General features: G+C 42.2%; 1 protein-coding gene across 2 annotated transcripts in view; it reads left to right on the top strand.

Moving 5' to 3' along the window:
• The window catches only part of CDH11 (cadherin 11), a 154,308-nt gene that overhangs the window by 95,545 nt on the left and 46,027 nt on the right, over positions 1–12,736 (top strand). For both annotated transcript variants that reach the window (XM_061387410.1, XM_061387411.1), the window contains exons 3-4: positions 7,455–7,855; positions 12,425–12,719. In XM_061387410.1, coding sequence (XP_061243394.1) covers positions 7,628–7,855; positions 12,425–12,719 — 523 coding nt within the window. In that variant the 5' untranslated portion in view covers positions 7,455–7,627. The remainder of the gene's footprint in view (positions 1–7,454; positions 7,856–12,424; positions 12,720–12,736) is intronic.

Raw genomic sequence — 12,736 nt, 5'->3', positions numbered from 1 at the left:
TGAAAAGATAAATAAATAATCAGCAAGGGATTCTGTGTGTTTGAGGTCTGGGGACTTAAGCTGGATTTCTGTGATACTCTGTGGCCTAAGAATATAAAAGCTGATTGTACATACTTAAAATAAATGAAATTCACCTCTAACAAAAATTCTTTTCAATGTCAAATACTATATGGAGTTTAGATTATCCTTGGAAATGGATCCTGCCTCTCCATGTGTTGAAGATCTTAGTGTTTGGGAGCCAGGTATTGCCAGAGCATGGGTTTTGCGGTCATATAAATTTGAATTTGAAGTGCAGCCTTGCCAGTGTTTCAGGGTGTACCCTTGAGTAATTTATTTAATTGCCTAGAGCCTTGGTTTCCTTGCAGATAATATCATGGGTGATATTTACATATAGTTGTAGTGGAAATGCAATTAAATGCTGTACACCAAGCCCTGAGTATACTGCCCCGCAGTACAGAAAAAGCAAGTACCTCATCGAGGATAATTCCAGCTCTCATTACCTAATTTTATATCTCCCACAAGTGATGAGCGATTTGGACCCGGGCCTTCCCAACACCAGGCAGGGAGTGATCTTTTCACTTTCAAAGCTGACACTCCTGTGGTTCTCTATCTCTAGAAGCAGAGAATCAAATTTACATTGGAGCGGGTTTAAACATTCCACTTGCCCTTACAGAACATCATGGTCATTGATAAGGGTCCCCATTTGCTTCCTATTTTAACATTTGAATTTGGTATTGGAGATAGAGTAACATACGCAATGCCTATTTTTGCATCTCTGCTGTGTATTTTGCACCTAAGCAGAAGTGATTACTACTACAAGCTTATGCTTTGCTCCAAGTGTAGAAATGGGGGAAGAAATGTGATTCAGTAGTTCCTGTACTACTTCCTGTCTCCATTCTCTGTGATTTCCACAGACATGGCATAATTCCTGTGATTTGATTTGAAACTAGAGACCAGCTCAGTGCTGAGTGATGAGATCTGAACTGGGAATAAAATATGCTTGAATTAATTTGCATAATGGAATCCGATTGGTTACAAAGCTGTGTTTGTTGCAGTGGGGACCAGAGCCCCTGAGCTCCTGACAGGAGGACAGAGCACTTGCAGAATAAGGTTTTGAGCTCTCGTGGGCTAAGTAATATTCTTAATGTAATGATAACCTGCCTTTAACTGTAAATTAACTCCCTGGAAATGAAAAGAACAGGTCAGCCGTCTGATCTTTCCAGCTCCGTGGGGGAGGAGAACGCTAAAAAACCAAAGCCGCTTGCTTTGTGCTAAGCGCTTTCGTCTTTCTTTCTCTACCCGATAACAATTTCCAGCAGGAGTCCAAATATACTTAAACACCCGTCTATGTCATTTTCTTTTACGGAGACAAAAGCAAGCACAGCGAGAGAGTTTTATGCTCAAGGCGCAGTAGCTCATGACGGGCTATCTGCTCTCAAGATAGAGGGGCGAGCCTTCCACTTAAGAGCTGGTGGTTTTGCAAATCCATTTTCCTGTCATGTTATTACTTCTGTGACTTTCAACAACATTTATTTTTCCTTCCAAGCAATATGCTTCTATCATAAAGTCCTCCTATATGTTTTAGTAGAACTTCAATGCTTAGACATTTCTGGCATACTGCTAGAAAGTGCTTTAATAGGACTGTTCAAGAACTGCCTTGTGGGGGGGTCTTTATTAAAACCAATTAGAACATTGATATATTTCCCTAGTTGTTGCCAATGTCAAGGTCTTCTTAGGAGGGCTGTCCCCTGCTTTTATGCATGATTCCTGCAAACTCTGTACCACTGCATATATCAACCAGATCTCTAGATTTTAGAAGCATTTCTAAATAATACTAATAATAATCTTTCTGAACACATCTTTTTAACCTATACATTTGAAAATTCTGAAACTGTGTTTAAAAATAAGAAGTCAAAGATTTACTTTTGTGTAGTGGTGCTGTTCAAGGATCTGGTTATACTATTCAAGGACTTGTTATAACCTGTATACTGGTTAACTGGTTATACTGTTAACTGGCCAACTGTTTATATAACCTGGTTATATTGGTATATACTGGTACCACAGAATCAGATAACCGATATAATTACCTCCTATTCATCTTCACTTTGATCACTGCTATAAAATGTTTTATCTTCCTCTTTCTGGTTTGGTTTTAACATTTTAGTTACCATATTACCCCTTACCACCAAAACTTAAATTGTTTTCATCGTGAGACTGTTGTCTTATGATATGTGTATATATGTGGCTTCCTGTCTTTTCTTAGAGAGGCAATATCACGTGCATTGTGGGGGATAACAATGCAGGTCTTGGAACTAACCATCCAGTATTCATATCTCAGCTCCTCCATTTGCTGTCTCTGTAACTATGAGCAACTTACTTCATGTTGGTATGCCTCAGACTACCTATCTGTAAAATGGGGATTACAATAATACTGCAGTGTAGAGTTATTATGAACATTTATGACTCAACTCATTGAAAGCACTTGGAAGAATGATAGCCAAACAATGAAAGAGGTGAAAGTGAAAGTGTTAGTCACTCAGCCATGGCTAACTCTTTGTGACCCCATGGACTGTAGCCCTCCAAGCTCCTCTGTCCATGGGATTCTCCAGGCAGGAATGCTGGAGTGGGTTGCCATTCCCTTCTCCAGGGGATCTTCCCAACCCAGGGATCGAATCCAGGTCTCCCACTTTGCAGGCAGATTCTTTACCATCTGTGCCACCAGGGAAGCCCAGGCAAACAATAAGACTGGGCAAATGTTAACTGTTATTACCATTTTCATCATAATCATATTAGGAGCATAAACCTAGTTCTCCTATTGGTTCACTGCATCTGGGTTTCTATTTCTGTCACAGTGTCCGTATCATTCCCTTACGAACCTCAGAAGCCAACAAGTGGTGACAGCCGGTATTGCTCACTGGTTAAAGACAGACTCCAGAGCCAGCTGTCATGGGCTCAGACTCAGTGCTGTGATTTATCAGAAGCATAACTTTGCATAAATTGCTTAACCTACCCAGATCTTAGTTTCCATCCTTTAAAATAAGAATATTCACAGTCCCCCATTCATAAGTTTGTTATAGAAATTAATAGATGAGTTACTATTTATAAAGATTTTAGAGCAATGGCTAGAAAAGATTTTGCTCAGTAAATTTTCATTCCAAAATTGAATTAAAAAACAATGTCTTAAAAATTCATCTTAACATACCTGAGATTTACCATTAAAATAACTTTATATAATACACACAGTCATATAAGCACTTATAAATAATGGTTTCAAGGAACTACTTTTAAAAGCAAGTTGATCTTGCTATTCTTTCCAACAGAAGAAAATAGATAATTTCATCTTTTTAACAAAGGGTGAAATGTATCACCTTTTTAACAAAGGGTGACATTTATCGTTTATTGGTCACATGAAAACTTAAATCTGTTAGTATCAATCTAGAAATTTTTTATAAAGAAAAAAAAAGTTGTCATCTAGTTTCAACACATTTAGTGTCAGAAATAATTGTGCTTTACAGCAAAATGGCAGCCAGAAGAAAGAGGTGCAGAAATATCAACTTTAATTAAACCCTTTCTTTCAAATACTCTTCACAGTATATGCAAGAATAATTTATCACTGTGTGAATGAACACTTAATACTTGGTGTGGTGTGAAATGGGCAGAGATCTTGTTGCACCATATGCTTTTACTTTTCTATTTCTTCCTCTTGAGATTCTATGGAGGCATTATCAAGTTTGTACTTGAAGTATGGGGTTCAAATCATATATTTAGCTTTTACTGGTGTCCTGCTCAGGCACTGGCCACCCAGTTGTGAATAAGATATCATCCCAACCATTAAGAAGCAACCAGTCTAGTAAGGAGATGGTGCTATGAATCAGAAATGCCTCCAAAATCTTTCACCCAAATGAGAATTGAACCTGGAAACCACCTGTAGAAAATGTCACCCAATGGCTTCCCTTTACAGAGAATGAGGCACAGCTGCCACTCTCGGAGCTGAGGCATGCCCCACCGCGAGCTAAGTGGAAGATGCTTAATCATATCTTTGGCTTTCTGACTTAAATGCAGGCATCTTCCTATGACTTCACATTACCTCACTATAGGATTTAACTCCTCCTGGTCCCTTCCATGCAGTCAGTTTGCTTTACAAGAAGCAGAATTTGATGTAGTATTGATACGCCCAAGTCGCGGGAGAAGCTGTTAAGTGACCACACTGCCTCCTGAATCTTTCTCTCGTTTCTACACAGCCTTTAACATATCCTGGAGTCTGTCTACAACAAATACTGAAGTCCTTATTCCTTGAAAAGGGACTTACATAATACATCACAAAATAGTATTCAGGGCAGTGATGGATACTTGGAATTACTGTACATGTGTGACCTCTCCAGATACCATTTTGCCATATTACATACAAAGCATCAGAAAGGCTTGGGTCAGTGAAATGAAAGAGCCTCAGAAGAAAAGGAGTTGTTCACCAGCAAAGTAGAATTCACCAGTTCCCTTATTTCTGAGACTTCTAAGGACAGATGGCTCTGGTATCTCCATGTAACTCTTATTCCTCAATTCCTCTCTTAGAGAAAGCACTTCACCCCTGTCTTCAGGGCATCTCCACCTGCAGATCAGAGCACTTCCTTCTGCTGAGTGAGGCCCACAGACTTGGACTGTGGAGCTCTGGAAAGAGAGGAGGAGACCCAGTGTGTGCCCAGTTCTCTCTCTGTCTTTAGCCCCACATGTGTGCACCAGTTCTCGTCATCCCCGTTGTTCAGATTAGACCTTGAAGCCTCAGAGTGCCTGGCCAATGTGCGCAAGGCCACCCAGACTGAAGTATACAATAATATTTCAGTTCAGGTCAACCCAACCTCGAAATCTAGATATATTCCACTCTGCCAAGATGCATACTGTCTCCTTTCTGTTCACCTCTCTCCCCATCCAACCACTTTGTCCAAATCAGATAGCAAAGAATTAGGTGATGGTTTTTATTCATACAACATTCAAGAATCTTACCAATTTCACTGGTACAGCTACTATGGAGAACAGTATGGAAGTTCCTTACAAAAACAAAAAATAAGACTACCTGCAATCCTATTCCTGGGCCTATATCTGGAGAAAACCATCACTGAAAAGATACCTGCACCCCAGTGTTCATTGCAGCACTATTTACAATACCCAAGACTTGGAAGCAACCTAAAGAAACGTCCAGAGACAGAGAAATAAAGAAGATGTGGCATATAAATGGAATACTACTTGGCCATTAAAAAGAATAAAATAAAGCCCTTTGCCGCAACATGGTTGGGCCTAGAGATTATCATACCAAGTGAAGTAAAGCAGACAGAGAAAGACAAACCTCATGATACTGCTTATATGTGGAATCTAAAATAAATGATACAAATGAACTTACTTAATGTACAGAAATACACCCACAGGCACAGAAAACAAATTTATAGTTTCTTCCCCTTATAGGGGAAATGGAGTTCCCTTAAAGGAGAAATGGAGTGAGGGAGATAAATTAGGAGTTTGGGATTAACATCGACACACTACTATATATAAAACAGATAAACTAACAAGGACCTACTGTATAGCACAGGGAACTATATTCAGTTTTATAATAGCTTATAAGGGAAAATAATATGAAAAAGAACATTAATATGTGCACACACAGCTACATATAACTGAATTGCTTTGCGATACACCTGAAATGGACACAATTGTAAATCAACTATACCTCTCAATTAAAAAAAAAAAAGAAGAAGCTCACCAATTTCATTTAGACCCATGGGGGTTGAAATATAGTTGCAGCCTCCATGCCCAGCAACTTTCTGAGAGCCCCTCAGGTTACAGGTAAGGGTGGTAGTGAGGACCATCTGGTTCTGGGAACTCAGGCTCCAACTTGTGTCTGAGAGGTGTTGCAAGAGGAGATGATGATTGTTCAAAAGAAGGTGTGGGATTCTAAGACAGGAGAATGAGGACTGGAAGTTCCTTGGGGAAGAATAAGTTTCTGGCACCAGAAAGACAGTCCCATAAAGAAGCCAAGAAACCTGAGGCAGGAGTTAAAGATCAGAGAGAAGAACCTGAGTGCTGGAGAGAGGACTAGAATGACTATAAGGGAGAAACCACAGAGGCATGGAAATGTGTTAGTGGCTCATCCTTACTGTCGATGAGCAGCAGAGTTATGGCCCAGTGCCAGGAACATGACCTTTGGACCAGTTGGTGGGGAATGCTGTTTTATTTTGTTTTTCCTTGTTAAGGGAGCCTACAGAGTATGCTTAGAAAGACTGTCAGGTTAAGGTGGGATTTTCATCTTCTTGGGTGGACATGTGACCAGACAAAAGCAAATTGTGCTTATTGAATTGACACTATATTGACCCAACAATGCAAATTTGACCCATTATTTCAATGACAAATGTTTTAGTGGCCATCACTGACCATCTCAGGGTCTACCTTGACCTCTTATATCCTAGGAGTCATTGCTGGCTTCCTCCTTCCGTAATACCATCCAGTAAGCTGAACAGTCTTGGGAGGTACTGTGCTTGTGAACAGCTCTGTGCTTTGGGGCACGCCGTTCCTTCTACCTGGACATCCGATCCATCCCACTCTTATCACAGTAACTCATCTGACAGTCGAGCCCTTCCATCCCATCCTTCTGGAAGTCTTCCTTAACAGTCCCCACTCTCTGCCATCTCCATTCTCAATCCCCATCAACTATGTGTTCCTCTGTGGAAGGCCCATAGTGCCCTAGGCCTCCCTACTACAAAAACACAGCCAAGAATGATCATTATCATTAATATAATGAAAAGAAAGAAAGTGAAGTCGCTCAGTCATGTCTGAGACTCTGCGACCCCATGGACTGTCAGCCCACCAGGCTCCTCCGTCCATGGGATTTTCCAGGCAAGAATACTAGAGTGGGTTGCCATTTCCTTCTGCAGGGGATCTTCCCAACCCAGGGTTTGAACCCGGGGCTCCCACATTGTAGGCAGACGCTTTACCATCTGAGCCACCAGGGGAAGTCCCACGATCATTAATATAATAATAACAGATAAATATGAAGTGCTGACCACATAGGAGGTCTGGGCTAAGAGACTTAGGGCTATGACTCAGATCTGTACCTTTTACTGAGTAGGATTCCCCGGCCCATTTCATAAATGAGCAGGCTGGGCTCAGTGTTGGCTTACCCTAAACCCAGAGCTAAGTAACTGGTAAAACTGACTCTCAGACTTGGGCAGCTGGACTCCACAGCACACACGTTTTATCCTCATATAGACTTTGAGGGGTTTCTTCCTGTACCTTTATCTTATTCTGCGTGGTGAACTGGCTAGAGCCTGGAGACTATTTCTCACTGGCATCTGCCTCCTCAGTACCCAGCGCAAAGCCCTCACGGCGTCCAGCGTGGGTCAGTGTTTACAGAATAGAATGGAAGTGGGGATGGAACCTGTGACTAATCTGACCTTTCCTGCTCCCTGCAGAGGCCGACCGGGGACGTGGGCAGCCCTGACGTGATGTGCTCGGCGAGGAGAGACCTTCCAGCCCGAGTGAGGTCTGCGTGACGCGTCTGGGGAGGCCGCCATCCGCCAGGCAGCCGCACGGTCGGCGGACGGGGTGACAGCCGCATTCTCCTGTGCCTACCACGTAACCAAAAATGAAGGAGAACTACTGTTTACAAGCCGCCCTGGTGTGCCTGGGCATGCTGTGCCACAGCCAGGCCTTCGCCACGGACCGGAGGAGCCACCTGCGACCCTCGTTCCACGGGCACCACGAGAAGGGCAAGGAGGGCCAGGTGCTGCAGCGCTCCAAGAGGGGTTGGGTCTGGAACCAGTTCTTCGTGATAGAGGAATACACGGGACCCGACCCTGTGCTCGTGGGCAGGGTAAGGCTGCTCTAACTGCATGCTCACTTCTCACTCCCCACCCTCTCCAGACAGGGGTCCTGGCAAAACAAAAATCTAGGAGGGAAGGTAGCAGTGGTCTGATCATCACTAAAAGCCACCACATCCTCTTCATTCATCCTTCCAGCTTTTTTTTTTTTTTAATTCCTAGGCATCCATGTTAAGAACACTTCTGTTTCCACTTGATATTATACCCTAAAAACTATATTTTTAATGGCTACCCAGTAGTCTCTTGAATAGAAATGATGATTATTTATTTAACCATTCTCCAACTGGGGGCATTTCCCCCACGACGTCCAAACCCCAGCGAGGATGCCTTCCTTTGTGTTCTTACAATGCTCTGTACTATTTTCCTCATGGCTTTTCCCCTGTAGTACACACGTCTGTGTATCCCTCTGTCTCCCTCATTGGACCCTGAGCCACTTCCATCAGGAACTGGGTCAGTTTTGTATCCCCAGGTTCTGACACCAAAGCCCACTTCTGGGGACACCTCTGTGAATATTTGACAAGATGAATGGATGCGTCATGGGAATGGGTGGGATTCTATCCAGTTGGGCTCAGGGATGGAAAAACCCATTTCAGAAGGCTTGAGAGTCCTAGTACTGCTGAGAAATCCTGCATTCTCTGAGTATCCCCTCCAAAAGTGCAAGGGTAGAAAGAGTCCAAAATATGTTTGAGGGCGTGTTCCCTGGTGATCTAGGGGTTAGGATTTGGCACCTTCCCTGAGGAGCCCCTGATGGGGGATTTGGTTCAGTCCCTAATAGGGGACCTGAGATCCTGCAAGCCATGCAGCCGAATTTCAAAACCCAAAATAAAAACAAACAAAATAACAAAATATGTTTGAAAAACTGACTGCCAGCTATCACTTGTGGTAAAACATACAGCCATCTTTCAGATACATAACACATAAGAGCAGAAAGCCTGCTATGTGAAGGTAAGAGGGAGGCAAATGGTAAACTGCAGTAGAATAGTCCCTGGCCCCAAAGAGTTCAGGGGCTAGTGGAAAAAGAGACACTTATCTAAGCAATTAAAAAAAAAAAAAAACTAAGATAAGGAGTAGAATAATAAAGAAATTCACTAAAAGTGATTATGAATTTACGTGGCAAAGTTTAGGAAGCATGAAGGGAAGCTTCATGGAGATGATAGTAATAACTTGTGACCTGAAAGATGAGCAGGAGTTATCTAGTGAAAGGGGAGAGGGACAAGAGCAGATTTGTGGGGTTCTCATTTCTGAGCCTCATAGATTCCAACGAAGTTATCTTAGTTGCTGCTTAACATGGAACTACCATTCCATATTTATGGAATTGACATCTTTGGAAGAGGTTCATATTAGTGTCCTGATAATATTGTTAAGGGTTGGAAAAGGGTCTTTCTGAAGAGATGTACCAGAGCAGTTTCATCATTTATATCCAAAATGGAAAGATCACACCCAAAGTAGAAGTACCCTTGAGAAATGGAGCACAGGGAAATGATTGGCACATAGAATTCCTTCCATCAAGGAGATAGTCTCTATGCCCAGAGAGGAAGAAGAGACTTGAGCCACAGCAGGAGCTGTGTGGCTTGAACAATGTGGAGAGTGTCTGTGAATTGTTCTGAGAAAATAGAACTTTGGCCACAGGGACTTTCTCCGTAGGGAGCAGGATGTGTGTTAGGGTGGGGAGGGCAAAAGACACAGGACCTAGAGGGCATCTCTATGGAGCAAGCAGGTATTGTATCTACTAAAAGGCAGCGGCAGATACAAGAGGAGGGGAAAATCTAGGCATGTGAGAATGAACCAGATGTCAGATTGGATGGGGAAAGAAAGAAAAAGAAAGAAAGTGGTTAGAGCCTATGGAACTTCCCTTTGAGATAATGCTGATCTCTAGTTCTCCATGAATAGGAGGATTAGACTAGATGACTTGTTCCCTAAAAACCTTGATTTGGTGTCATTTGAAATTGAGTGATTTAGGATGTTCTGATGGAGAAGGCCATGGCACCCCACTCCAGTACTCTTGCCTGGAAAATCCCATGGATGGAGGAGCCTGGTAGGCTGCAGTCCATGGGATCGCGAAGAGTCGGACACGACTGAGCAACTTCCCTTTCACTTTTCACTTTCATGCATTGGAGAAGGAAATGGCAACCCACTCCAATGTTCTTGCCTGGAGAATCCCAGGGACGGGGGAGCCTGGTGGGCTGCCGTCTATGGGGTCACACAGAGTCGGACATGACTGAAGCGACTTAGCAGCAGCAGCAGCAGGATGTTCTGAAAATGTGGAATTTGGCAAACTATGGACTTTTAGATCTGCAGGGAGCAGAGTCTGCATCATGCTGTGCTCTGCTGAGGGGATGGCCTCAGTCTTGGGAGTTAGGAATTGGCTGTGTCTGCCTCAGCAACTGATCCCTTGATAGAACTGAATGGGTTTCCAAACTGCTTTTTGTGTCCAAACTAATAAACGTCATTGTTAGTTGTGTGGTTAGTTGTTGTTGGAGAGGGCAAAAGGGAATCTATATCCAACTTTGAACTCTGAAAACAAGATAAAAAATATAAATGAGCACTATATTTAAATGTTTCAGTTACTTGGTTGATCATGAAATTTAATTCCCAAGAGTCTTCCCAAATTCATATGTAATATATAAAGGTCCCTAGAAACATTCCTTGTCTAGACTCCCATTAAAGGAAGTGTTGCATTGACTTCCTTGTTCCATATTCCACAGTCATGGCTGAGCTCCTGACTTTTGCCAAGTCTGAGGCAGAGAAAACAAACAAATATAAACAATTATGGGGGGTTAGGAGGACAGCCAGAAGACTGTCTGCCTCTACTGTGGAAACTTGTATGAAGATTGGGGCAATTTGAGTCATCCTTTGGAGCTTCTGTATATTCAGATAACTTTGTATGTTATAAACTGCATTATTCATAAGAAGTGTTTAGCCATAATTTCATGACAACACATAGCTTGTCATGAATAACAAGTTCTGAAGGAAAGTATTTTTTTCCCCCTAATAAGCACTGTAGACTAAAATCAAAATGTAATTTGTACCTACAGGTATCCCTCTGTGCTGAAATAATTGGTGTTTCACTGAGGCAATGCAAATCCATTAGATATTTTGGGGAAAATTGAAACAATGCAAAAAAATTTAAAAAGCAATGTATTCTATCCTGCTTTGTGATTCTGGGCAAGCTTTCTAGGTCTTGGTTTCATGATAATAATAATAATTAAAATCACATTAATAATAATATTAAAATGGCACTATAATAAACATTAAGATAATAATTTTAAGTAATAAGTATTATTATCATTATTACTTCCCTGAGAATAAAGCTTTTTAGTTTACACTAGGTTTTCTTAGGTAGTAGGTAGAACCAAGGGCTTTTTATCCAACTGCCTATTCTTGAAGCCTATGAGAACAGTGAAAGTAATGCTTATCTTTTCCCATAAAGGGTAAAATGAGGGCAGAAGAACTCAGATTAAGATGATAGCTGCAGAAATTTAGGTTGGACAACAAAGTACAATAAAGACTTTATTGCTATGGGAAAATTGGATGTGGTCTTTAGGGGAGTTCCATGTTACAAAACACAGCAGAGTAAGGCAGAAGGCACAAGTGGGTGGTCAGGTGACCTGGATGACTTCCTGGCCCTGCCAAGTGTGGATTTAGGTGAGTTCCATCATTTTGCTGGGCTTTGTCAAAGGAGGGGAAAATCTCAAGGAACTAGTCTTTCTTTAGTCTAAGAAGCTGCATGTCTATCCGCCCTCTCCATGCACTCCGTGCTTATGAGGAGAATGGGGGAGGTCCTCCAGGCAGAGTCCATCCCCAGAGCCTCATACTTTCTGTGCCACACAGCCGGTCATCCAGAAATCCTGATCAGTGAATTGTTTGCGGTAACAAAAGCCTGGCGTCCTTTGGAACCTTAGTGTCCTTTGGAAGAAAACTGAAATAATGACCTCTATACAATGGATGAGATCAATACATATATACCAGTTTGGAAGGGTCCTCTGAATTTACTGTGGTAGGAAAACAGAGTTGAGAGTGGTGTGTGCACTGTGCACTTTATTGTGTAAAAATAAACCGGAGCACATGTATTTGTATAGATAGTCTGGCATATGCATAGAATATGTCTTAGAGGACTCATGAGACACTGATAACAAGAGCTGTCTTTTACAGGGAAAATGAAGGCGTGGCAATCAGAACTTACAAGATTTACTTCTTGCTCAAATGTGTGTCTTTTACTTTCTATAATATGCATATATTTCATTCAAAATAGCTCTACTAATGTGTATTATATGTGTTTCATATGTGTGCATATGTAATAGGAAAGGGAGATGGAAAGCATCAGTCTTAAAATTCAAATCTTCTGGACTCTGGCTTCACTGCTCCCCATATGTGCCCTTAGCCAAGACATCTTCTCTAAGATTACATTTCTTCATTTGTAAATGGGTTGAGAGTGTCTCCCTCTCAGTGTGTGTGTATGTCTGCGTGTAAACAGTGTATTCTAGCAAACAGCATGTGAGTGTGTCTCTACCTCCCCAGAGCATCCGTCATGGAATTACAAGTCTCCATTTCTCTTTTCCTAGCTTCATTCCGATATTGACTCTGGTGATGGGAACATTAAATACATTCTCTCAGGTGAAGGAGCCGGAACCATTTTTGTGATTGATGACAAATCAGGGAACATTCATGCCACCAAGACATTGGACCGAGAGGAGAGAGCCCAGTACACGCTGATGGCTCAGGCGGTGGACAGGGACACCAACCGGCCCCTGGAGCCACCGTCGGAATTCATTGTCAAGGTCCAGGACATTAATGACAACCCTCCTGAGTTCTTACACGAGACCTATCACGCCAACGTGCCCGAGAGGTCCAACGTGGGTGCGTAAGGGAGGGGG

Source organism: Bos javanicus, chromosome 18 (assembly GCF_032452875.1).
Source record: "Bos javanicus breed banteng chromosome 18, ARS-OSU_banteng_1.0, whole genome shotgun sequence".
NCBI lineage: Eukaryota > Metazoa > Chordata > Mammalia > Artiodactyla > Bovidae > Bos > Bos javanicus.
The sequence above is the reverse complement of the archived record's forward strand: the minus strand, read 5'-3'. Positions and strand labels throughout refer to the sequence as shown.